Genomic DNA, 27,667 nt, shown 5'->3' with positions numbered 1-27,667 from the left:
GTTTATGAGATTTGTTGGTTAACTTTGCTCCCTCATTAAGTCCTCCTGGTTGAAGTGAGGGGTCAGTGTTACAGCAAACAAAGGCATGGTCTGATGACAAGCAGAGTCACAGAGATCTTGGGGAAGATGTTCCCAGCAATATCTAATGTAGTAGATCAGGTATTGACCTGGGATCTGGTCCAGGCCATCATTGATGTCTATGAAGCTGGTGTGGGTCCCTTGACTTCAGGAGCAGCTGTTTGGCTCCAGGCAGGCTGTGCAAGATGTATGGGAAGTGCTTGCCTGCGGCCCTTGCTCTCAACTGTCAGATCCATTGCAAGCGGCAGTACGTGACAGCTTGAAGTCCTTCCTCTTCCTAAGGCACTTCTGCTTGGACTGCTACTAGGCGCTCTCAACGAGACATCATCCGTACAAATTCTAAAAGAAGGAGATGTGAAGGGAAGACCATATGCCATCTGCTGCTGCCCAAACTCTAAGAGGCAGAGACTCAGTTGCCCCATTTTATAGACAACCTCTAAAACACATACAGAGTATGCCTAAGGGACCTAGGGCTTGTCTACCTGTCTAACCAGTCCCTAACAACTTTCCATCACACTCTAGCATGATCATGAAAAAGAATCATGGAAGTACTATACAGATAGTGGCTCACTCAGTTCTCAGCGGTGCCGATTAAGGGCAAAGGAAATGGGCTGCAGTAGGCAACTCATGGGGGAGGGACAAAAGAAACGTCTCCCTAGAAAAAAATGGGTTAGCCAAGTTCAGAGTTGGACCCCACTGCAAAAATGTCCAAAAGCACACACCTTTCTCCTAAACAAGTGAATAGCTGCCATTCACTCCTGTAGGGAAAAATGTAAAATGTTATAGATGGAAACACTATCAAGATGGAAGCAAACCCTGCCCCTGATACGGGGGGGCAGGGGCGGGAGAGAGATGGTGGTTCCTTGTAATATATAGGGATATGAAGAGGTATTTTGCTAGTTTGAAATGAAACCTTGGAATCCTGGTTGTCATGCTTCACTTTCATGATCTGATTCCACGTCATATTCCCAAAACTGGGAATAAATATGATATCCATGGGTCACAGGGCAAAACCAGATGTGAGCTGGGAATTCCATGTGTGGAGCACACATAAATTTTTAAACCTCAATTGATATGTGTATAGAGGCCTAATTCAGATCAGAATTGTAGTGGGGGGGTGGCTAAGCTTTCTTCTCTATACCATTTTCCTGACCTGACATGGCCCTAAGAAGTTGCTATTTGTCCTGTTTGAGGTGAACTTTCTTTCCCTGCTCGGTTTATACCCCATTCCCTTCCAAAAGTCAAGAGTAGGTCCCAAGTATTTTCCCAGCTTCAGGCCTCATTGTCCCATTCTAGACATGAAAGACAACAACTGAGCACCAAGGAAGGACTTAAATCTTTGCTGTTACCTTCAAAGTCCACAAGACCATCTCCATTCAGATCAACATCCTTGAGGATCTCATCTACCTCACGGTAATTCAGTTGCTGCCCCAAGAGTTTGCGCATGGCTTCCCGTAGTTCGGCTACACTGATCTGTCCATCGCCATTTGTGTCAAACTAGAAGGAAATAAAAACTCATTTGTGCACCATGCTGAGTCTTCTACCACATCCACACCTCCAGGCTCCTGTACTGCCTCACTGTCCTGAGCCTGATGGGCAGCATCATTATCTGCTGTTCCTAAACTCAACCAATCAGATGTGTCAATAGAATTCTCTGGGGTTTAAGAATAGTCCCTGCCTATCCACTGAGTATTGCATAGAACAAACATTTCAGTATCGACCACATTACAGTGGATGCTTACACCATGAGGCCAAAATCATGTACACATTTTACTATGCTTTAATTATTACCCTAGAATGTTCACCAGCTTTGAATGATATGTGTTACCACCATTAACAAGTTGGAGGGGAATGCTTTAAAGGTTACCACACTCCCTCCAGCTAGTGTGGAAGTTCATGCTGCCTGGCATCTGCTTCTCAGGTATCCTTCCAGCCAACCTCACCATCATTTCCTTTGTGACCTTCCTCTAGTCAGGGGAAACAGCTTCACCATGTCAGTTTTACCAAAAGGATCCGTACAGCCAGCCCCATGTGCACAGAGAACTTTTAAAAGAAACAAAAAACCCAAACTCCTTTCTCAGATCAGCTCTAGTAATAGCAATAAGGAAGCGTGCTCAGGTGAGATGTTCCCTTCATTGGTGAAAGATCCCCCACCCTTCCTTGTCAGATTCATGGGAGAGCAGAAAAGTGGGGAGAAACAACTGAAGGAAATGGCACGAGGTAAGGTAGAGGGATATCTATGGAATCACAGAAGAAGGGAAGGAAATCTGCACTAGTGAAGGTGAAAAGGCTTCCCATGTATAAGATTAAAATACCCAAAAAAAAGCAATTCTCAAATAGATACAAAGGAAAAAGGATTAGTTACAGACCAAAAATGTGTATTAGTTCTCCCTCAATCTGACCATAACATGCAAGAAGATTGAAATGTGATTATAAGTCTCCCTTCCTCATTGGACATCAACCAATAAAAAAGTAATGCAAGTGCATTTAAAATTACATTGCTGACTTGCACACATGTATACCAAAGGTGGAAGAGAAGCTCAAAAACTTTTAAAGTGACAAGTGCAATATTTTGCTATATGGTTTGTGCTGCCTAGGAATATTATTGTAGTGGCACACAGGGCGGCAAACATGTATTTATGTTAGAATGTCCTCCAGTACCCCCATACACACTCTTGCACACACCTGTGCTAATCTCCCCTTGCCCCTAGAGCTGGGCTCAGTGTGGCTCTCACCTCGCGGAAGGCATCCCGCAATTCCTTCACCCCAATCATGTCTGCAGTTTCTGCCAGCATCTTGGGGCCCATCAGGTCCACAAAGTCTTCAAAATCCACCTTTCCTCCAGCTGTAGATATAGAAAGACCATTTCAGAACTGGGCAACACCAGGTTATTATACCGAGGGCTGATTCACAGCCACAAACAGGGCTTCTTTCAACCTTCACTGTGATTTCCTTACCTTCCAATCCGCACCCTCTTGCTGACACCACTGCCTTACGGCTCCATTCTAACAAAGGACTCTGACTTCCATGAATGCAAAATCACCAGTGCATTGATTCCAAGCTGGCTATGATCTGTCCTTGGTAACAGTTAAAAAGTTTATCTTTTCTTAACTATCACAAAGCTATTTTCTTGTAACTCAAACTCCTCTGCAGCTATGTGACATTTCTCTTGCTGTAACATATCTGCACTATATACTTCAAAGGTTTTTGGTGGGAGACGGGCAATGTGCAGAAGCTCTTCTGTATAGGAAGGATGCAAATTAACTGATCTTCTAGGCTCAAAGATCTGCACCACTTGCCTCTCTGTTCTCAGGTACAATTCAAAGTGCTGATTGTTAACTTTAAGGCCCTAAAGGGCTTGGGATCAGGGTACCTGAAGGACCATTTCCTCCTAAACTATCCAACCTGCCAGTTAAGATCTGCTTCTCAGCCCTTGCTTTCTCGGTGCCCCAGCAGGTGGTGCTAGAGACAGGGCATTTTCTGTGGTGGCACCTTGCCTCTGGAATGTCCCCCCCCCCAGGGCTCACCCGGCACTTACTTTACTTTCTTTCAGACATCAAGCTAAAGCACATATTTTACCCAGACTTTTAATTAGGGGTTTTATCTTATCCGTTTTTTAATGGTCTATTCTGTTTTATGGACAGTTTTTATTCTGTTTGTGGAATGGCTTGTTTTTATAATGTTACATAGTTTTAATTAGAATCCACCTCAAGCAGGACTCTGCCCTGCTCTGGCAGCATAGAAATACCCCAAACAAACAAACTCTATCTAACCCACCACAGAGCAAAAGCTTCTTGACTCTGGTTGTGCTAAACTCATAACAATTGCCTCCTCAGCAGACAGGAGTCAAGAAATACTATTGACCCTATTCACTGGTTGGGTTTTAGTAAAGAACTTTATCCAGAACATACGTACAGACTTTAATTGCTATTGGTCCTGTTCCAGTTAAATTAGGTCAACTAAGAAATGCTGTTTATTATTTTGCTTGATCGTCAAACTGGCAAAGCATCAATAAAAATCTATTTCTTCTTACTGGAAAATAGGCACAGCCTGCTAAGGCTAAAGGTCCCCTTTCCCCCATAGATTGGTAATTTCTGTTCCAGCTAAGGATCCGGTGCCTGGTCTCCACAACAGCATCTCAGCAACTTTTAGGGCCTCCTTAGTCAGTGAAGAGTCTTCCTATTTTACTGGGCATATGCATGTGTGTAAACTGCTAGTGCTGTCATGCTGCTTTGGCTATAGTCCAAGTGAAAGCACTGATCAAGGGATGAGGGAGGTACAAATGCTCATGGAGCGAGGGAAACTCAGGGCCAAATTAGTTAATGCTGGATTTCCTTGACTAAATCTCTTGACTTTGGGAGTGGGGGTGGGGGCTTGATATAGATTGTGGCTGTGGTATTAGGGAGGCTCATCCCCCCCCCCCAATGCTATCTCCTCCGTCAAAAACGTCCCCCAGGCTACTTTTTACCCTGACAAGGGGAAAGTTAGGCACAATATGGGTACTTGCCTTTTTCCCTACTGGTTTTATGGGGAGGAGGGCATTTTCCATATGGTGGGGATTAACATTCCCTCTCACAGTGCCCCAGCCCAATCCATATCAGACCCACAACCAAGTGGATCCTTTTCAGATACATAAAACACATCCAACAGCAGCTGCTGTTGGGAGTGAAAAGATGGGCAAGCGGGGTGCAGCCACTGTGAGCGAAAGGAGGACTGGCATGAGCAGTCACTGCTGCAAGCAGAGGGATGGGCAGGTGGGTGCTTCTGCCAGGAGAGAAGGAAAGGGTGGGTGCAAACAACCGCAGCACCAGCAGGCACCATCACTACGAGCAGTGGGATGCATGGGTGGGTGGGTGTCCTCAGCAGGAGAAGAAGCCTGCTCTTCCTACTTCCCCCCCATCAGGGGGCTGGGGGCTGTCTGGGAGAAGGGGCATTTTTGCCTCCCAGTCCCGCCCCCTGCAAACAACTTTTTTCTGGAAACGAGGCACTGGCAGCAACATGATCGCCACTGTCTTACAGCTCCATCCTAAGCTGCTCTAATGCCATAAGAATGTGGACTCCATTCATATTTGCTGATTTGTCCTGTTGATAACACACAACATTGTGGAGCACATCTGGATACATCTGGATAGAGACTTGACATGTATTCTACTGTGGCATGGGATAGAGGTATGGAGTCACCACACTGCTGGCTGTATGAATGGATCTGGAGGAGCCACAAAGAAAGGGTGGAATGAATGAAGGCCAGACTGGAAGACAGAAGTCCCAATACCTCTCCTTTCACAATCCTACTTCTTCCGGTAGTTTTTATATTTTTACATTATTGGAGAGGCATGGGATGTAGATGCAGGACTCCTCCCTATAATATAAGAACCTGATCTGTAAGAGGAAGGAGGCAGATCCTGGTAACTACTACATGTGAGTCAAAGCAATATTGGGGTTTTCACTTCAATTTGTGTTTGACATTGTCTTTTCACCCTAAATACCTGTGGGCCAGAGACTATTATTAGTGCTTGGGTCTAGGAATGTCAGATAAATTTAACTGAGGGAAGGAGATGAGCTTGAACTGTACTCCGGAAAGGATAGAGTCACTACATGGACAATTTTCATTACTGCATGAGTGCAGGGTTGGGGGCAGTCAAAAAGTTCCAGTTGTTTCAAGACCAAGAGGAGTGAGACAGCCAATGTTAATTATTACCACCCAGTTGAAGCAATGAAAGGTATGGGACCAGAGGAAACAGTACGGACTCAACCAGATGCAACTGGAAACCTGGTAAGCTGGCACAATCTCCAGTTCTGTAGGGTTTGTTAGTTGCATCAGTATACTTAGTAGTAGTAGGTACATACTGATCTGTTGAGATAGTTCAATAAGTTCCATCTCAGTAGGCATGTAGCCCATAGTTCGCATACATTCTCCCAGGTCCTTGTAGCTGATGTAGCCATCACGGTCTTTGTCAAACTCCCGGAAAGCTTCCCTTAGCTCTGGAAGGAGAAGAGAGGCTGTAAGAATCTTATTCACTTTCCTTCCAAGTCTGTTGATTACCCTTGTAAATCAGGAACTTCAGCTATATCTTGCAGACAGCACATAAATAAACAGGGAAACTGGGCAGTAGGCTGAAGTACTACACAGCAAATGAGGTATTGAGCTTCAACAATATTCCTGTCTCATTTTGGAGCTGGATCTGAGCTCTTCTGTAGTGGAGTAGTAGCTATGGATGTGCCTAGAAGAACACAGGATCAGGATTCTCTGTATTAGCGCCATCTAAACTTTCATGCATAGTATGCCGAAATAATTGAAATCAGAAATCTGGTAGCTTCCCTCCAGACAGGATGATGGGCCAGAACTGGAAAGGGAGAAAAGTAGCGCATAGAATCCCAAGACTAAGCATAGGAAGTCCTGGTGGCAAGGCAGAGCATTAAAACGGGGGCAAGGAAGTTGTAACATATAGCCACTTGGTTGATCAGACCAAAAAAATTAGGGTGATAGAGGAGGTTCCTGGTTCAGGACCTACTACATGGGATTATCCAAGTCTGATACTTGAGTGTAAACCCAGATGTTCAGGAAGCCACACCTAGGTAAAGAGTACATTATGTAGGGATTTAAAAAAAAATATTTCCCACATATAGACCAAACCATGTTCAGGATCTTGAGGTTCTTCCAGTCTGCTGTGTTGACTACCAAGGGGACAGTTTGGATGGTATGCATCTTGCAAGGATGCACCAAATCAGCACATCACTGCTTTGGAAGGGGGAAGTCCCTGGGTTGTCTTGTTCTTTTTCCTTTCCTTTTATCCCTTAGAAGCTCCTTGATCCATTGATCTTGAGCAGCATATATCTAGTGTTTGAGGGATATAAGGACTGAAACAAATCTTGCCACTGACAATGTAGCCTTGGGATCCCTATTGCTTAGTAGAAAAGGCATTAAGTCAGACACAGAGGCCTTAGATTTATATGTTAAAAGGGGGGAGATATAATGTGATCGAAGTTCCTCGTAAAAGCGGCATTCCAAAAGGCCATGAGCTAGTGAATCGATACAGCCAGAAGAACAAGAATAGGTCCTGTCTGGATATGGTATATTCAAAATTCTGCCCTGCATAACCATAGAGGGGTTAGCATTCAATCTAGCTAAACAGAAGGCTGTAGAAAGACAAGGAGTTGTCAAATAATATGTATAAGCAGGCAAACCATGTGTTGGTGGTATTCCGAAGAACTGGGATAAACAAACGCGGTGAGCACGAAAAGTAGTGCTGTTATAATCAAGCTCTTTAATGCGCTTTTTAATTTTGGTGAAAGCTTCAGTTTTCCCAAGATCTAATAACATATCCTGCAAGAAGCCCAACAATGACAGTTTCTCATCTAAGATTTTTTGCCATGAGGATTTAAAAGGGTCGTGCTTCAGAGAAGCTAGGAACCCCTCATTGCTAAAGCACAGTTTAAGGTGTAGTTTAAAGGTGGCCAACCATGTCCTAGCCTCGAGTGACATCTGGCCAAACTTGGAACAAAGAGTAATGCCAGCAACACATCGAGGGGCATTTAGTTGTCTTGTTCTAGTATTGCATAAAGCCATAAGGAAAAATGGACTAGCGTGGTCACTTTTGGTGCAATGGTTCAAGTGGTGGCAGTGGACAACAGCCCTGGACTTCCAAGGAGAAAGACACAATGACGGTATTGCTCATGCTACCTTCAATTTCTTCTGGTCGCAGGTCTCTGTCCTGGCAAAAGAAGGAAAGTAGAGGCTGGTTAAAAAGGTGATGACTACTCTGTGTAGCCTTACCTATTCTGCGGCCTAGTATCTTCTGTTCTGTATCCCAAAAATAAGCCTCATGAAAATCTGCCTCCTCCAGCCAGTTCCTTCTCAGAATTCTGTTCCCTTGTGCAGCCTGATCCTATGTATATTTACTTGCAAATAGACTCCATTGTGTTCAATGGAATTGATTCCTAAATCAATTGGCCTAGGATTTCAGCTTAATGCTGCACCAAAATTTGGTCCCATGCAAGTATAATTTCAGAATATGACTGCAGATGATGGGAAGTCCTTCCTGTTCTCTGCAGTAAGGTTGCCCTGCTAGTCACATATAGCTAGGGTTGCCAGCTTTGGGTTGGGAAATACCTGGATATTTTGGGGGGTGGAGCCTGAGGAGGGTGGGGTTTGGGGAGGGGAGGGACTTCAGTGCCATAGAGTCTACCTTCCAAATCAGTCATTTTCTCAAGGTGAACCGTAATAGCAGGAGATTCCCAGCCACCGCCTGGAGGTTGGCAACCCTAGCCAGCAGAGGGGCTAAAACCCCGAGCCGCTAATCAGGAAGTAATTCATTCAAACCTTGCCCCTGTCATGATCCCATTCTCTCCTAGCCTTGGCCTTCCCTCCCACCCCCCACCTGTAGTATGAGGATAATACTGTTTTATTTATGTATTAGATCTTTACCCTACCCTTCCTTCAGGATGGAAAGCGTGATTGGGGGAAGAACACCCAATTTTATTCTTACAACATCCCTGGGTGGTTGGTTAAGGACAGAGCTAACGACTGGCCCAGAATCACCCATATGCGTCACTGCTGAATGGAGATTAAACTCAGGTCTCCCCAGTTCTAGAGCAACACGGTCGCCACTCTATCACTAAGCCACCACACTCATTCGCCTTCAGAGGTTGTTGTAAGGATCACAGCAAGATAATGTATGTGAAGCACTCGGAACCCTTTAGAGCACTATATTACTACTAAGTATTATTAATGGTTATCATCATCAAAACAGACCACTTACTGTCTGGCTCTTATCCTGTGGGAAATGGATTCAATGAAGTAACCTCTCCACTAGCCAGTCTCCATGTAAGAAAAGATTTATATGCTGTAATACATGAGTTGTGGCATTAATATTTTTTCCACAAATATATGGACTGATCAGCCACTGCACACGTCAGCTGCCTGCTGCATACTTGTGGCACTTCTGTTGAACTGAATATGGTACAGTGCACATACGTATTCCTACATGGAGGTTAAGTTCCATGGAGGAAATGCAGTGATGCATGAAAACCTGACCTACACTTCAGTACCGAATTCTCCACTGAGTAGTGGGAGGGGGTGGCATGGGGGCTGTGCGCGTACGTGGCAGCATGTACAGAACAGGCAGTGGTGGAGATTGTGCTGTGGTGTGCTGTATAAGTAAGGTGATGATGGAAGCACAATACGTACGATCTGCGTGATGGCGATGCTCTGGCGCAAGAAGATGCAGGCGGGCCCCACCAACCCGTGCAGCACTGAGTAACTCTGCAATGGGGGATAGTGTGTGCCATCAATCATATCGTCCAGGTCGCTGGTGGAGGCTGGAGAGCCTGGAACTTCTGGAGGATGCTTATTCTCCTGTGGTATAGCTTGCAGTTAGCTAAATCTGGTTAGAGAGCCTCATCCCCCCCCTTTCCCACAAGGCCTGGGTGCTTAGGGCCATGACCCCCAGAATATTCTAAGGAAGTGATGAAGACAAAAGAAAGAATTGGGAGTGCGCTCAAGACATACAAACAGGTGCCTGGAAAAGCTTCATACTCCTCACCTGTGAATTTATCTCACTGACTCAACACCACAGCCCACTAGGTAAATACCACAATTAGATCGGCACACAGTCTCCATGAGTCACCGATGGTAAACCATAAGCAGCGATCACAACACTTACACACTTGAATCCATGCTGGAGCGCAGGCATCCTCTTATACTAAGATTTTAGCCATGTCACTCCCCTCTATTCATAGCATCCACAAAAATGCGCCAGTGTCCTGTACCAGCGATAAGCGATGTACACTACAAATGGCATACACCAAAATATGCCATAGCAGCAAACATTAAGTTACAAAACAGTAACCATATATACACATACACCAGCTCAGATCTACACTAACATTCCTTAGCAATTTCTGTCTGTCAGTGCAGATCTACATTACCGATTTAAACTCACTGAATAATCAACTCTACATGGAGATCTGTAGGGATCTTTAGCAGAGAATTCTCAGCATGTCTCCAAACTATGATTGTTTGAGGGAAGGTTTGATCATGAAATTAGTATAAAACTGATCTACATATATAGGGTACATATGTAGGGTTGCCAGGTTCCTCTTCACCACCGGCGAGAGGTTTTTGGGGCGGAGCCTGAGAAGGGTGAGGTTTGGGGAAGGGAGAGACTTCAATGCCAAAGCGGTCGTTTTCTCCAGGTGAACTGATCTCTATCGGCTGGAGCTCAGTTGTAATAGCAGGAGATCTCCAGCGAGTACCTGGAGGTTGGCAACCCTAAACATATGCCCTTTATTCTCTCTCAGTTAAAACCAAATAACCTACTGGCAAGTGCTAACTCATACTGGTGGATGTACAGCCATGTGGGGAGCTAGCGATTGGTATTTATTTAGTTATCTAAAACATTTATTAGCTGCCTTTCTTCCTTAAGGAGCTCAAGGCTACATAATTAAAGTATGTAAAATAAAATATATTAAAAACATAAAAGCCCAAATTTAAAATTAGGACTGCTAGGGAACTTAATGAAATGCAGACCTAAATATAACCGTCTTTAACTTTAACTCTTAAAGATCGAAAGTGAGGGGGCCAGGCTCACTTCCCTGGGAAGTTGCTCCTTAGTTATGGGGCTGCCACTGAAAAGGCCCTCTCATTTGTACACACCAAACGAGCTTCTTTCATTGATGTGACAATCGTAGAATCGTAGAATCATAGAGTTGGAAGGGACCACCAGGGTCATCTAGTCCAACCCCCTGCCCAATACAGGAAATTAACAACTACCTCCCCCCCCCACATCCCCAGTGACCCCAACCCTCCCCCCACAAATCAGGAGGGTCTCTCCCTGTGATTGTAAGTCCCAGGCAGGAACATATGGGAGAAGACACGACGGTCCTTCAGATAGGCCGGCCCCAAGCCATGTAGGTATCATCAGCCCCCATGGCAAAAGACACTTCCCATTTTAGGTTCTGAGTTATTTGCATTTCTGAATAGACTTCCAAGAGGTGTAATAAAACTATCCTCAATGTACAGTTGGAGGATACGGATATGGTTGCAAATTGGCTGAATAGCCACCATGGTAAATTATTCCTTAGTCAATGACCATCTGAATTTACCCTCTGCCTTTCACACATTCCCCACATTCCTTTGTGAAGTATACATGTGCTGTTACACAAGTATGCCTTGACTCCTACAAAAGCTTGGCCAATATGTTTCCTAGAACTGGCATTCATGCATGCACATATTGCTTGGTACTTTCTTGCCAAACCTTGCCTCATTTTCACCAATATGCCCTGGAACTAGGGTTGCCAGCTTCGGGTTGGGAAATACCTGCAGATTTTGGGGGTGGAGTCTGAAAAGGGCAGGGTTTGGAGAGGGGAGGGACTTCAATGCCATAGAGTCCAATTGCCAAAGCGGCCATTTTCTCCAGGGGAACTATTTTCTATTGCCTTGAAATCAGTTGTAATAGTGGGAGATCTCCAGCCACCACCTGGAGGTTGGCAACCCTACCTGGAATTGACTCACATAGTGGTTTGATAATGACACAGACAAGATTACTGAGAGAAGGACAGAAGATTATACCAGTGCTAACCTACAGATCTCAGTCCTATCCCAATGTTTCCAGTATACCAAACTCAAATCTCTCTATATGTGTAATCCTGCATGTCTCAGAAAAATATCCCTGAAACAGACAGAGGAACACTAGCCTCTATTCACACACACATTTCCTCACACCCCTGAGAAAAGCACATATCCAAAAGCACACATAAATATGTCCTAACACTTACAATTAATAGGCTTTCTGTATCATATCTTCTTAGCATATCTCATGAGTAGTGACCGGCAAGAAAAAATGTATAATAGTCTGAAAAGTCACAATAGTGATAGTTTTAGCAGGGCTTTTCGTGTGTGGCAGTACTCATGGGTACGGAATACCAGCACCTTTCGGGTGGGGTGGGGGGCTCCCAAGTCCTGAGGGAGGATTTTGTGGAAACCAGTGCAACTACATATATGAATACTGGCACCTTTTATTTTTACAAAGGTACTGGTTCTACAGGTCAGAACCTGTCTTTCTGTTCATATTCTCTAGATTGCAGCTGGGTTCAAGGACCTAAATCACTAACTGGAGGACCAGCTCCAGGCACTGCCCTTCCACCCGTCCACCCCATTCTAGAATGACCACTGCCTTAATTTAATCCTCGTAGAACATCAACATTTTCCAGGGCATACTTATTCCTAAGTGAACATAAGCAATGCATATCCACAATCTGTTTCCTTCCCTGGAACAACTGACAATATTATTTCCCTCCTATCCTGTCACCAAGATGATGCTGCATTGTATCATCTCTTCTCACTACTTGATGTTCCTAAGACATGCACTGATACATCCGTGCATGCCCATGCTCAATTCATGTTTTGGCACCGATATACAAATAAGCACTTATACAGCATTTACAGAGCTCTTCTCGGTGCTGAGAAGTGGACTCTTAAGAACATACAGAAATATGGAAGATGCCATTAATAGCCATAATCAATTCCTGCAGCATCTACATTCCCTTGAACATGACAATGCCAGTCTTATTGTACCTCAATTTACACAACCCCAACTCAGGCCTTAAAAAACATACCAAAAAGGATTAGGGGTGGGGACAGAAAGGCAGTGAATGAGTCTTGTTTGAATAAAAGAGGACGTAGATACTGATCTAAGGGGGACTAATTGTAGGCAAGGGATGGAGAGAAGGGACCTTTTGAGCCTACTGCACACAGGAAGACTCCTGGCCTCATTCTATTAATCTGGTGCCTTAGGGAGTGACTGACTTTGCCTCAGTGCAACATGAACCTGAGGTTGGGTGGATGAGGGTGTGGTACTACAGAGGTCTAGTCACCAAGTACCAATTTTTTTGCTGTCTCAGGCACAGGAGAACCTCAAGCCCACGACTTTAGCCATTGACAGGGATCAACATGCAGGGTCTGAGAAATGAAGAAAGTATACACAGACACATGGAGAACCAGCCACAGACAGGGATACAGCAGAGCTCAACACAAAGATGAAAGGGGCCACCCTCCCTCCATCCTCTCCTCCTACCTTGGAGAGCCGCCTGCCTGGGGTTTTGGTGCAGTTGCCCATGGCTGCTAAGGCCCCCCCATCCTGCAGAGCCTAGTATGGGGCTGGAGGCGGCTGGCACTGATGGCAGGGTGTGTGTTTTTTAATAGTAACAAGTGATTCTCTTCCTGGGAGGTTTAGACGCTTTGGGGATTTTCAGGGTTTTTATTGTTGAATATCTCCAGAATATTAAGGGAAAGTGAACAGAGCGGGGGAAGGGGAGGGCGTGGGCCAGAGCCATAATCCTCAGGATTATACGCAACTCAATCATAGATGGTGCTAAAGCAGAAAATGGGGGACAGGCAGCTCTTCCTTGTGACAGTTCAGACCTGCCGCACTCCAGGAAGCAGAGTCCCACCCCGGCTTCGCCCTTCTTGCCTCCATCCCAAAGCCCTCTCAGGCTCAGATGTACAGGCAGTCATCAGGGGTTGTAGCCCACCAGCATCTCCCCTCTCTAAGAGTAGGAAGGCCATAATCTCCTGCGACAATCACAGATTTTTCCAATCTTTGCTCCAGGGAGGGGCTGCTCTTGCTGAGCTCTGACAGTGCTGCTAGGCAGGGGAGTGGGGTGGGAAAGGAAGTAGGGGGCATGCAGTGCCCAGAGTGTCAGTCAGACTTAGCGGCTGGCTGCAAGAAGTGAACCAGCTAGTAGAATCCACTGTATTTATAGACTCATAGGGTATTATCACCGGTGACATTAAGAACAACTTTTAATCTCTAATGCATCACTTGTGAATGTGGTTAACACAGGATAGAAACGGGAAGAGAGCCATTTGAAATGCAAGTATAAGCTCTGATTTTAGGAATGCATTAATTTGCTCTACAGTCAGATCTGGGAAATTAAAATAGGATCCTGCCGATCCTCTATGAAAACAGCTAGGGGGTCTACAGGTTAGTTTTAAAATCACTATTAAGATTTGGTCACCTTTCCTAGCGCACTTGCCTGCCCTCACTTTCCTTAAAAACCTCCAAAAAATAAAAGGTCGACTCTACAGTTTCCTTCAGCAACAACAGAAGTACAGTTTCTTTTGAAGTGCTTGGAGCCCTTTTGACACATATTTCAAAAATTACTCCACAGAAGTGAGCTGTGACTCACGAAAGCTCATACCCTGCCAGAAATTTTGTTAGTCTTTAAGGTGCTACTGGACTCTTGCTTTTTTCTACGGCTGGAGACAGACTAACATGGCTACCCATCATGATCTACCTCACAAAACTGGTGTGATAAAGCCTTATTGCTCTGAGCACAAAGAGTCATTATTTCTCTGACCCACTACTGTACCTCATTGAACAAGAGATGACAAGCCTCACGTTACCTTCACCTCTCTTTAAAAAAAAAAAATTCAGCCTGAGACACAAAAAGGGCCAGAAACCATCCATTTCATGCCCTCTTCTTCTTTTTTTATCAAATAGACTACCACAACAGATGCCAGATTTTTTCAGTACTTCATAGGTACTTGTTAGCTGCTTCTCCCCAAATATGTTCAAATCAGATGTTGCTACCTCAACAATCCCTTTGCATTCTTTCAGTGAATATTTGGCATCAAAATACATTGCAGAGAGCAAATCCATTTCAGCTTTACAATATGTGCTTGGTGACCAACAAGCCCATGGTTGGGCCGTAAACCTAGAAATTATACAACTGGAGGGGAAAGTAAACCCACTTGCCAGATCAGGTCTAGCACAGGGCATTTTTCATGCAATCAGAACACCCTACACACACACGAAGCTCCTTGACCAACAACAGAGTGATGGGGAAGCCCACAGTAGCCCTATGATTCTTTAAATTTTAGACTGGCTGTGATTCCTCATGCTTTTATGATGTCAAAGACCCTTTGGTACATGCTGTTTTATATGCATTTGCTCTTTGGCACATGGTTGAAAATCAACTGAACCAAATTTGTGAAGCGGCCCACTGTGCCCATATAGGGAAGGATTTGCATGTTCTCCAAGCAAGATAGAAGCTACCTGATAGACTTATAGTAACCAGAAGTACTTTGCTGATCAAGTTTCAGCACTCTGCCTCTGGAGCAGAGCAAATTATCAATTTAACTTTTATGTATATTTGCCTGTTTGTCTGTATATGTGTATGTGGTCCCCTCCCCACCATTCCTACAATAAACCATTCTTGGATTAAGCACCTCTGTGTTTTTCTATGAGTCTTGCTTAAAAACCAGCGTTCTATGCTATGTCTCTTGATCATAGTAGCAATGAAGGAAGAACTCCATAATATGAAGCCTTAATGTACACACGTTTTCATTACAAACACACACACACACACACAAACACTATGGTCCTATAGACATGGATCTGACCCACCCAGGTCCATAAACTGTAAAGCGTTCCCGGGGTGGGGGGGCTTTTCTAAGATAATGTATCCCTGTTGGAGAGGTTTCCATGTTAATCCATTTATGAAAATTGGAAATGCTTTAATTTTACTCCCGAACGAAGCAGACCAGACTTTAGCGTTCAAGGGGAAATGCCAAATGAGAATTTTATCCAGACTCATTTATTCAACAGCAGGTGGGGTTTATAAAGCCTTCATCCCTATTTGACCTTTCCTGCTCCCTTCTCCCTCCGCTGCATAGCATGCATATGTACCTAGTGGGTGGGCCCCAAGCCCTGCAGGCCCCATCCCTTTCCAGATTTGTGAGAACTGGTAACCCGGGTCCTTAGCAGTGGACCCTGGGGGGTGGCGTGAGGAGGCCTGCGTGTATGGCTGCTGTCCTGAGGGAGGTGGTGCTGGGTAGTAGTCAATGGTTGTGCACTTGCTGAGTGCTGGAGGAGTTCGCCTTGCCTCCGACCCCACCTCTCAATGCCCGTTGGTAAATATGTGGGGCTCCTTCTCTCTTTGTTGCTGCTGAGCAGTGGGAGCTATCCAGGGCTGGCCTGACCATATAGGTGAGCTAGGAAATCACCTAACGCACCAGGCTTTCACAGGTGCCAAATTTCTTCTCTCTTGTTTAATATGTGATCTCTTATTGCTCTCTGTATTGAACATGGGAGTGTGTGCCAAAGTAATAGTTTGCCTAGGATGCCCAAATCCCTTGGGGCCGGTCCTACAGTCAGCTACTCTCTCCAACCTCTCCTCATCGCTGCATCTTTGAATTTCAAGGTTAAAAAATGACCATTGTACTGGGTTGTTAAATATATTATGGCTTGGTCCAGCTCATGAGGCCTCATTAAAGCAGCAGGCCTGTATGATGTGGGTTACCACCTTCTTGACTTTGCAAATGAGTTCCTCAGGGATTATTTACACACATCATCTCAGTCATCTTTATAACAACCATGTTTTAAAACTACAATCATTGTGCCCAGATTAGGTGCTTGCTCTCAAGGCTTCCTCGGGAACCTTCACTGGTGCTAGCCTTCTAGGGCTGCCAACTCCTGGTTGAGAACTTCCCGGAGATTTGGGGGTAAAGCCTGGGGAGGACAGGGTTTGGGGAGGACAGGGACCTCAATGGGGTATAAGGCCATACAGTCGACCCTCCAAAGCAGTAATTTTCTCCAGAGGAACTGATCTCTGTAGTCACAGAATCATAGAGCTGGAAGGGCCATACAGGCCATCTAGTCCAACCCCCTGCTCAATGCAGGATCGACCTAAAGCATCCCTGACAAGTTTTTGTCCAGCTGCTGCTTGAAGGCTGCCAGTGAGGGGGACCTCACCACCTCCCTAGGCAGTCGATTCCGCTGAACAACTCTTACTGTAAAAGTCTGGCGATCAGTTATAATTCTGGAAGATCTCCAGGCCCTACCCGGAGGTTGATAACTATATAGCCTTGATGCCTAAACACAGATCCTATGGGTTCTTGTAGGTTATCCGGGCTGTGTAACCGTGGTCTTGGAATTTTCTTTCCTGACGTTTCGCCAGCAGCTGTGGCCGGCATCTTCAGAGTAGTAACGCTGAAGGACAGTGCCTCTCAGTGTCAAGTGTGTAGGAAGAAAACCCAACCCCTCTCTGACTCTTCCTACACACTTGACACTGAGAGACACTGTCCTTCAGTGTTACTCCTCTGAAGATGCCTGCCACAGCTGCTGGCGAAACGTCAGGAAAGAAAATTCCAAGACCACGGTTACACAGCCCGGATAACCTACAAGAACCCATGAACTCTGACCGTGAAAGCCTTCGACAATATACAGATCCTATGCTTAGAAGGCTTCTCCACTGTCCTCCCTTGGATTGACAGGGATGGACAGGATTATGTTATAAACAAGGGCCCCTTTTCAAGGCCTGTAATTCTACTTGCACCTCTGTCTTGGACATCAGTATTATGTTCTGAGGTGGAAAAGCGGGTCTTCAGCCATATGTTTGAGAGTTAGAAGAAGTTACATTTTCTGCAGGAACTGGCTGGAATCCTCCAGCACTGCTACAGAAGTCCCTTAATCAAAGGGGAATATCCCTTATTTCAGAACATCCCACTTCTGTAGAATCCACAGCACAGTTATCCCACCTTTCAACCATTACCTCTTTCTTTGCAATCTTGTCATGTATCCTATGCCTAGGGTTGCCAGCTCCAGGTTGGGAAATACCTGGAAATTTGGGAGTGGAGCCTGAGGAGGGTAGGGTTTAGAGAGGGGAGGGACTTCAATGCCATAGAGTCTAATTGCCAAAGCGCCCATTTTCTCCAGGGGAACTGATCTCTATCAGCTGGAAATCAGTTGTAGTAGATCTCCAGCCACCACCTGGAGGTTGGCAGCCCTACCTATGCCCCTTTCCCCTCAAACCAGTTACCTGCCCAAAGACAGAGGTGAGGAGAGGCTCCATCTCCCAGAAGCTAGGGCATTCTTCTGTGTGAGCTGAATTAACTCTTCCTCCTGCCCCTTGTAGCGGCTCATCCTTGGGGCTGGCTCCAGCCCTCTTGTCATCTACTCGGGGGTGGGAGCCAGACAGGGCCGGAGAAGGAGCTGTTGTTGCTGCAGCCTCTGAAGTGCTCTTGGACCTGGGCTGCTCCATGGGCCGCTTGTCTTCTTCTTGGGACCGACTGCCTCCCCTGCGGAAATGCCCAGTCTTGGACCGCTGGTGCAAGCCACTTCGAGAGAGGGCACGGGATGGCTGCAACTCTGGTGGCTCGCTGCTCATTCGTTGGGTCTCCCGGAGAAAAAAGAACATGTTGAGAGCTGACGAAGAGCTGCTCTTCTCCCTTGAAGCTTTTGGTACCCCCCTGTCTCTCCAAGAGAGACAGTAAGGCTTAATTTCCCTTTTAGTAAGGCTTAATTCCCCTTCAACTGAGCCCTGTGGTGCGAAGTGGTAAGCTGCAGTACTGCAGTCAAAGCTCTGCTCACAACCTGAGCTCGATCCCAACAGGAGTCGGTTTCAGGTAGCCAGCTCAAGGTTGACTCAGCCTCCCATCCTTCTAAGGTCGGTAAAATGAGTACCCAGCTTGCTAGAGGTAGAGTGTAGACGACTAGGGAAGGCAATGGCAAACCACCCCGTTACCATAGTCTGCCTAGTAAACATTGGGATGTGACGTTACCCCATGGGTCAGTATTGACCCGGTACTTGCACAGGGTACTTGCACCTTTACCTTTAATTCCCCTTCAGGAGGCTTCTACCTCTATCTGCTGGCCCCATTTCCATGTCCCCCTGCTATGCCTGACTGCATTCCAGAACTTCTATAACTTTCTCTTGGTGCAGTGCTTCCACGCTGCTCCCTGTGACCCACCTTCCTGCCCTGTCCCTCCTGGTAGCCAAACTATTCTGAGCTGCCACACTACACTTGTACTTTTCTCACACACAGTTTCTTGCTTGTATTTTCTCCCTCTCAAACACATACTCCCCTCCCCTCCCAGTTGATTATCATGCTTCGAAATTCCCAGTTCTGAGGTACTACAAATGCCCTTCTATACCCCTTCCTCTTTCACTCCCTCCTACAGTCTTTCTTCCCTCTTCTTCCTCCTTCTCCGGCTGCTTCTCTGTCGGGTCCCTCAACTCCTTTCTCTCTCCTTTTCTTGCTTTTGCTCACTTTCCTCACTCCTGGAGGCACCTTTCCTCTTTGCTCTCAGCCTAGACTTGCCCTTTGCAAATCCACTTACGGGATCCACCCCTGTGCTCCCCGAGTCCCTGGACTTGCATGGGGTGGGGAAGCAGAGAGGTCATCTGCTTCTCCAACCGCTCTCCTCCAGCCTACCATGCAAACTTAATCAAGTCATCTTATTGTGAGATTGAAGGAGGAGGATGGAGAGGGAATCTGAGCTTATCAGGTCAGACACACGACCCGGCTTGGATCCGCTTTTCAGTAATGATACAAACGAGGTAAAACAACCCCCTGCAGTTGGAAACCCAAGAGGCTGAGACACACAGATAGAAGAGCGGGAGGGTTCCCTGGTACTCACCTGTCGGCAGGAAGGAAATAAGACAGCAAAGATGCCTTTGGGATTAAATAAACTTGTCTCATGCCTTTCATCTCTCCCCCACCACCTTACAAACGCCCCACCTTCATTACATTGACTTTCCTTCCTCTGGGCCCCCTTTAGCCTCTCCACAGCCACACTTCTGAGGACTTTCCTTCCTTCCTACTCCCTCGACATCCATTCCTGTGGCTTTCTGTTTCATCCCTTTATGGCCCCCAACATATCCCTCAGCGGGACCCTAAGCAGTTCAATAAGCTGGGCCCCACCTGTGGTACTTGGTGCTTCCCTGGCCCTGAGGATGGCAGAGATGGAGGTCCCTGGCAAGGCTGCTACTAGCGCTGCTGCGCAGACATCTCATGGTTTATTCAATACAAAACTGGCCCAGTCCCAGAAGCAACGGTAACTAGACCCCACCTAGTGCAGACAATGCCAAGGCACACGGGCTGAGACTCAACACTCTTGCAGCAGAGGAAGCCAGCAGAAAGAGCGATCTGGGAAACAAGCCCTGTCCTTTCTCCCACAAAGGGATGGGAAACATCTTTCTTTCCTCAAGTAGATTAAATAACACATTTTCTTGTAGAGAATATCAACTTTCCCCTTAGTTTATTACTGGAGGCAGGAATGTGTCTCCTGCACAGCGAGCAGAAAGACTGATACTTTTTTTCATCACCATCTCCGTACTGGGAAAGTGTCATCTAATGAATTAATGCCTATCAGACATTTCCCTCTACCACTACAATGTTGCCAAAGGCATGATGAGGACACATCCCACCACATACTAGGGCACTGGTAATGAAAGACACATCTGGTCAGCCAGAAAATGCATATTACAACTACCCTTTATTCTTTTCCTGACAGTCCCCCCAAATCCCATTCAAAGACAGTATGTAGTATGATGCCCCGGGCACATGTCTCAGGAGGGTGGCCTTGTTGTAAAAGGATGCTTTACTTTTGGGTGAGGTAAGGAGGGGTTGTGAGGACAGTGGTGCATTTGAGCTGTGGAGAAGAGGGGGCCGCAGCCATTAAAGGTCAATTAAAAGGGAAAAACATGTTTTTTTAAAAGGAAAAAAGAACAACTTACCCAAAATTGGATTATTATTTTTTAAGGACGAGGCAGCAGACATGCAGGAATTCACCTCCTGCCTGGCATGATTTAGCGCATCTGGGATCGTGCATCCCCCACATACCACAAGCCGGAGAACCAAAACTATTAGTCTGTATATGGATGCAGAAGTCACAAGCAGCAATGGATGGAAACTGGCATATACGGTAACTGTCTGATACCCACTAAGTACCAGTCATTAACTGCAGTTTGAGACCCATAGAAAACAACAGGTTCCTACGGTCTGATATCTTCCCCCCCCCCCCACTAAATGAACTGCAGCTTTAGAGGGGCAATTTAAATTGTTGGAAAGACATGGAGAAAATTATTACACACTTTCTTCCTCTCTGGGGTGTGGCCGTCTTCTGGTGGTAGACAGCCACTGCAAGTCCCAGGTTCAATCCCAGGCATCTCCAGTTAAAAGGATCAAGTAATAGGTGCTGTGAAAAACCTCTGCCTGAGATCTGGGAGTGCCACAGCCTGTCAGGGCTAAACTAGTTGTCACTTTTTAAACAAGTTGGGTTGGAGTTCTGCTGATTCCACTCTCATGCCCTTGAGTCAGAGGGCAGCTGTTGAAAACTAATTTCCTAAGCACACAGGATCAGGACTGTGGCATAGGGGAGAGAAGGGGCTTTAGCCTCTCCCCTGAGCTATTGTGCTAACCCCGAACAGCCCCAGAGGAGCAGTATTTGGCTCATTGTGGGGCTACATGTCTGTTTTGGCTACCAGACAATACTTGGTAGACCAAGTATTGTCTACCATTGTCTGACTCGGTATAAAGTAACTTCATGTGTTCAACCATTCCCCAGTCTTACAGTTTTGGACCTTTGTGCAACCCAAGGCTGAACACATTTAGTCGGGTCTCAGTGAGTTCAATGAGACTTACTGTCAGATAACTGGGTACAGGATTGCAACATTAATAACTTCATAAACAGCAGTTAAATACAGGATCCACATAAAGCAACACATGAAATTGAAAACACACTGTCTGCTGTCTTGTACATTAGGTGCCACAGAGAACAAGCTTTGTTTAAAAGGAAAAAAAGATGATAATCCCCAGACAGCCGGGACATGCTGCTTTAGGTATCATTGTAAAGCATCTAGTATACCGCTAGATGCTGTAGCCCCAACCCAACAAATTTTAGTTGCAATGAGTCTCATTCAAATCAGCAGGGGTTAAGTAAGCTGTGACTAATTTGTCACACTGAAATCAAATGTGGCCAGTTCCAGCTGGATTGGGACCTGGAGTTTATTTGTGTATGAATTCAACTAATTGTGGAAACATTATGCAACATATAACTTAGAAATTAAAAATGTGTGTGTGTGTCGATAAAACGAGCACACACCAAAATACCAGGATTTTAAAAGGGCATAAAAGTTAATCATTTGCCAGATAATCTCCCCAGCCAGAGACTGTTCAAACTCTGAAGTGCAATCTTTCTGAACTTCCTGATTTAAATGTTTGGATTCCAAGGTAATGCTGTTTGTCATTCTTCTTTATTATCAGTCAAATGGAAAATAGTTCATTATTAGAGTAATCGTCCTACTTATCCCCAATGGAGACACCATCTGCAAAGCAACGGGATGACGAGCTTGGGGAAACAATGACAAATGAGGCAGATGGGAAAGGCAGTAACAATGCCCAAGAGAGAGATGGAAGCCAATGCAAGTTCATGAATAAGTTACCTCTCACAAGGGGCCGGCCTCGTATCTCCAAGGTCTTGGCTGAGGCTGTGCTATGGCATAACAACAGCTTGTCCATCCATGTCACCGGCAAATAATACTAGTGTAAAGCAGTGGTTGGTCAGCTCCTCTTCACCTACTGTTGCTGCGGTTACTGCTACCATCAGCACCACTTTGCACCAGTGGTGTGCTTGGAATTTCACAGAAGGGAGCCGGTCCCCACCCAGGTTTGCAATATAGAACAGAGTGGGAAAGACAAAGGCTTAATATAAGGTAACAAGATTAAGGGTGGCTAGTAGAAGGGGATTAACTAGTAATAGAAAGAGCAGAATTGGGAGCTTGTAGCAATTCAGGAAAGGCTTTGCAGGAATGGGCTTTAACATGGAGAAGCAGGCGAGGAAGCTGCAGACATAAACAAACAGGGTGGCAGAGAAGGCAGCGATGGAGTAGGAGTTGATGAATTCGCATGGCCTGGAGAAAATATGGAAGGGGATATCAGAGGGATCTTCAAGCTGATGTAGTCAGGCCTACATAGGTGAAAAGCATATTGTATTCTGCATGGTATGAAATGGGTCCTCTCCCCTCCTTAATCTGTTGCAGTGATGTTCAATAAATGCCTGACCCTTTCTCCCTGGGGCCTGCTGGTTGACCGTGGCAGCCAGGAACTACAGCACACATTACCCGCGTAGGCCAGCAATGGTGATGAGGAAGAAAACTTCATCAGAGACACTCAAGTCACCTTGGCATATCCCTCATCCATCTGTGAGAAAAGCAGAGTATAAAAATGAACTCTTCTTATCTTTAAGTCCTACATAGTCTGGGAATGGGGCACTGAAAAGACCACCTATTCCCACCGGAACCTGCCCGTTAATTGAAATTTTCTGCAGAGGCTGTCCTTGCTGTGACCTACCATCAGAGGTGGGAGGGGGCAACTAGAAAGAGGAACAAATCACCATCACCCCCTTTCACACAAGCATAGCAAGCTTCCTCTTTCTCCTTTTTACCCCCTTCAAGGGCAGGCCAGTGTAACATCTAATAGGGTAATCTAATCAAGGTTCAGGTGGGTCACCATATTGGTCTGCAGTAGAACAGCAAGATTTGAGTCCAATAGCATCTTAAAGACCAACACGATTTCCAGAGTATCAGCTTTCAAGAGTCAAAGCTCTCTAATCTAAAATTCACCAACGCATGAATGACAGTAGTCAGATCTTTGTGCTGTCCTTGTGTTGTCTCTAAGCAGTTAGATACTGGGATATGATTATGGATGTTATTTACCAGATAATATCTTACAAGCTGAGAAAAGGGACTCAAACATAATGTTGTGGGGCACAAGACACAAATACAAAAGTCTATAATGAATTTGCTGGTGACAGCAAATCTTGTTTATTCTTCTGCAAACAAAATGTAATACTGGAACAGAAATATTTTAAATCAAATATGGCAGATTGCCAAGATGGAAACGCTGGCCTGTATTATACAAGCTTGAGAAAGGGGAAGGGAATATAAGTAGCTGCATCCATGCACAGCAACAATTCCCTGTTGTGAATTCATTGCTGATGTGAATGCAAAGGGGCATTCACATCAGGATTTTCAATGTGTTTTCCATGGTCAGTACTTCATGGCTGCCATTCCCTCACACGGTCACATCACTGGAGGGCACTTTGGCAACTTAAAAAAATGGTAGTTGCTACATCACTATAGAATTACTGATGATTTTTAAATGCTGGTAAAATGATAACCCACTAGTACTGCAATCTTTGTGGAAAGATCATATCAGTGTGTTTGCAAGGTGAACTTGGGCCAGTCACACAGTCTCAGCCTAACCTACTCCATAGGGTTGTTGTGAGGGTAAAGCAGAGGAGAGTGTAAGTGCTTTGGGTCCCGGCTATGGAGAACAGTGGGTCCTAAATAAATAAAATAAACAAATAAGATTAAGTGATGGGAACAGCTTTGCTTCTTAACTTCTGCCAATTATGTTGCTCTTAAAGACAAACGAACCAATACTGATGTAAATGCCTAATAAAGGTAATGATGATGATGACAAACGAACCTCTCTAGAAGAAACCATTGGCACCCCTAGAACAAGCATTTCACAAAGTCCAACAACACAGGCTACCAGTTTACCAAGGAGGGAATGTGGGGAAATGTACTTTTTAAAAATGTGTACTACAATGATGCAATACAGGTAAGGGTGGCTGGCATAGCTGCTCCACCTCTAGTTGCTGATTTATTCTGGGTTGTGGAGACATTTTCAGTTATTCAAATTGCTCATCTCATTACTACTGCTGCCGCTGAATTCTGTCACTATTTCTTGGGTTTTTCTCTAGAGATATACCGTATTTTTCGCTCCATAACACGCACTTTTTTCCTCCTCAAAAGTGAGGGGAAATGTCTGTGCGTGTTATGGAGCGAATGTGCTCACAGAGCCGGCTGGGCGTGCTGGAACGATGTGAGCCGACTCTGTGCGCCCCGTTCCAGCGCACCCAATCGGCTCTGTGCGCCCTGCCCACCTCCCAGCTGGGAGGTGGGCGGGGCGCACAGAGCCGGCTGGGCACGCTGGAACAGTGAGGTGGACGGGGCGCACAGAGCCGGCTGGGCATGCTGGAACAGCGAGGCGGGCGGGGCGCCCAGAGCCGGCTGGGCACGCTGGAACAGCGAGCCGGCTTTCCCCGCCCGCCTCCCAGCTGGGAGGCGGGCGGGGCGCCCAGAGCCGGCTCATGTCGTTCCAGCGCGCCCAGCCGGCTCTGTGATTTTTGCATGGTTCCTTGAGGGGATTCTTCCCAGCGAGGGTGGAGCAAACACAAAAGGTCGCGTTAAAGGTGTCAGGGTCTTGCCTGAGGTCTCCCTGTCTTGACAACGGTGTAACGTATATCGCTCTGAGTGATGTCAAGCAGCCAGGCTCTTGACATGAGCTAGGCCTCTCGCTCATTAGTGCTGCTTAGTGGTTTCGTTTTCATGCACAGTACAAACAGCGCATTCCCTTATCCTCCCTCCCTGCCCCGACCTTGGGCTCTAATGAGCCTCACAGTGTTATGGCTAATCAACTGTCCTGCCTAACACCCGGCTTTCTTATCTTTTGGTTCTCATGCTGTTTTACTTTGCACTTGGGGTAGTGTCATGCTTAAAGTTATGCTTTGTAGATCTGGCTGTTATTAGCAGCTTCGAATCCGTGTTGTGCTCACGCTGTATTCCTACGTGCTCTTCAATAAACGTTCACTTGCTTCACACTTTCCTGTCTGAGCAAGTGACTTATTGGGATTGCCGAGGGCAGCTGAAGAAGCTCACGAAAGGGGCACTTGAAAAATGCGAAGGTCTGCGCCGGCTTCGCAGTCCTTTTTTCCTTTCCTTTCCTTTTATCCCTTACAAGCTCCGTGATCCATTGATCTTGAGCAGCATATATCTAGTGTTGGAGGGATATAAGGACCGAAACAAATCTTGCCACTGACAATGTAGCCTTGGGGTCCCTATCGCTTAGTAAAAAAGGCATTATGTCAGTCACAGAGGCATTGGATTTGTATATTGAAAGGGGGGAAATATAGTGCGATCGAAGTTCCTTGTCGGGCATGGGCTAATGAGTCAATAGAGCCAGAAGAGCAAGGGCAGATCCTGTCTGAGTAGGGTATATTCAGAATTCTGCCCTGCATTACCATAGAAGGGTTAGCATTCAATCTAGCCAAGCAAAAAGCTCTACAGAGACGAGGAGTTGTCATATAATATGTATAGGCAGGCAGACCACGTGGAGGGGGAATCCCGAAGAACTGGGATGAACAGACGCGACGAGCGCGGAAAGTAGTGCTGTTATAATCGAGCTCTTTAATGCGCTTTTTAATTTTGGCAAAAAGCTTCCGTTTCCCCAAGATCCGATAACATAGCCCAGCAACGCCAGTTTCTCATCTAAGGTTTTTTTGCCATGAGGATGGCTTCGCAGTCACTTCCTGAGTGATGGTTCAGGGTGGCAGTGGGGGGAATCTGCGGGGCACATCAGCCTGGAACGCGCTGCTAATTACCAAACATAGGGCGCAAACGCGTGGTCGCTTGAGCCTCCTTTCTTCCCTGTTCCAGCCAGGATCGAACGCACGGCTGTGCGTTCGATCCTGGCTGGAACAGGGAAGAAAGGAGGCTCAAGCGACCGCGCGTTCATGCTGGAAATGTCAAGTGACAGACGGTTCTTATTTTCATGTTTGGTGGACATGTCCAAAATTACAACTATACTGGAAAAGAATTCATCGAGAACTACAGTTGATGTTAGATATGAAGTTTACATTCGACCCCAAATTTTATCTACTCAGTATAGAGCCGCCAAATCTGCCCTCGAAATCGCATGACGTTTTTAAATACGCAACAACTGCTGCTAGCAGAAGAAATGGTGCTAGCAAGAACCTGGAAACAAACTCATACACCTGAAATAGAAGATTGGAAAGGAAAACTCTTGGAATTTGCAAGTATGGCCAAAATGACTTTCGAATTAAATTTTAAATCCAGTGAATCTACTGAGCAATTTGAGGAGAAGTGGGCGTCTTTTTATATTTATATAAATTGTAGCTAATGTGAACGAAGCATGTTGATCTAAACATCCATAATAAGCTACGTACTATATGTTCTTACTTTAATTAATTGCCAAGCAGAATTTGAATTTTTAGATGTTAAAAATCAGCCTGACACAAGTACAACAAACTAATGGTACTCTGTAATTATGTTTTACTCAGAAACTGTCTTATAACACTGTATTGTTTTTATAAATATAACGTTTACCCTTTCCCTTTTTTTTTTTTCCTGTACCCTCTTAATTATATAAATAAAAACTATTGGGGGAAAGAAAAAAAAGCGACCGTGCGTTTGCGCCCATAGGAGAAGCGAACTCAGCCCGCTTCGATGCAAAGGCCGCGTTCCTTTTGCCGTCCCTTCGCGGTCCCCCAGGAGACGCTCTAACGCTGCGCCCGACCGCACCGGGGCTGACCTTCGCTCCGAAATAATCCGCCTGGAAAAGCCGCCCTCGGACGGCCCCTTTCCGCATTCTGGCGCCTCGAAGAAGGGGCTGATCCGGCGTGACTCAGCATTCTCCGTCCACCCACCGACCCCCGGGGAGCCTGCGCCGCTTCGCTTCCAGCACAGAAGAAGCTGGGCTCTCGGTCTGGGCTGCGTCTCCCCGACCGGCTGGATATTCGGCAGTGAGTGCCCCCCCCCCCCGACACCTGGAGGGACCCTCTTCCCTAGGCAGGACGAGCCGAGGCTTGGCTCTCGTGCTGCGGGGCGGGGGGCGTTGGGGGCCGGCTTGGTGCTGCGTCCTGGGGTCTTACCTCCTAGCGTGATTCCGGCGTGCTGACCCTGCTGCCTTTCTCTCTCTCCTTCTGTCCTTCCAGTGCCT

The 27,667-nt window shown here is 46.1% G+C and overlaps 1 protein-coding gene across 2 annotated transcripts; it reads right to left on the bottom strand.

Annotated features, from left to right (window-relative positions):
- Positions 1 to 338: 338 nt before the first annotated feature.
- On the bottom strand, positions 339 to 13,264 carry CABP2 (calcium binding protein 2). Of its 2 annotated transcripts, none has more exons than XM_056851802.1 (7): positions 13,152 to 13,264; positions 9,266 to 9,433; positions 7,760 to 7,790; positions 5,926 to 6,060; positions 2,814 to 2,923; positions 1,428 to 1,575; positions 339 to 417 (listed from the first exon to the last, which is right to left on the bottom strand). In XM_056851802.1, the coding sequence occupies exons 1-7, from the start codon at positions 13,191 to 13,193 to the stop codon at positions 392 to 394; spliced, it is 660 nt and encodes a 219-aa protein (XP_056707780.1). In that variant the 5' UTR covers positions 13,194 to 13,264; the 3' UTR covers positions 339 to 391. The 2 variants fall into 2 exon arrangements, with proteins under 2 accessions (XP_056707780.1, XP_056707779.1); XM_056851801.1 differs by having other exon boundaries at positions 391 to 470.
- Between the last annotated feature and the right edge of the window lie 14,403 nt (positions 13,265 to 27,667).

This window comes from Euleptes europaea, chromosome 6, assembly GCF_029931775.1.
Source record: "Euleptes europaea isolate rEulEur1 chromosome 6, rEulEur1.hap1, whole genome shotgun sequence".
Taxonomy (NCBI): domain Eukaryota; kingdom Metazoa; phylum Chordata; class Lepidosauria; order Squamata; family Sphaerodactylidae; genus Euleptes; species Euleptes europaea.
This window is presented reverse-complemented; position numbering and strand designations above follow the sequence as displayed.

What these genes read in the sequence shown, in the direction of transcription:
- CABP2 (XM_056851801.1), bottom strand. Translation starts at nt 13,193, where the DNA reads ATGGGCAACTGCACCAAAACCCCAGGCAGGCGGCTCTCCAAG. An exon ending in CAGGCAGGCGGCTCTCCAAG is followed by an intron (nt 9,434 to 13,151) that starts GTAGGAGGAGAG and finishes GCTATACCACAG; the next exon opens with GAGAATAAGCATCCTCCAGA. An exon ending in TGCGGGATGCCTTCCGCGAG is followed by an intron (nt 1,576 to 2,813) that starts GTGAGAGCCACA and finishes ATTTCCTTCTAG; the next exon opens with TTTGACACAAATGGCGATGG.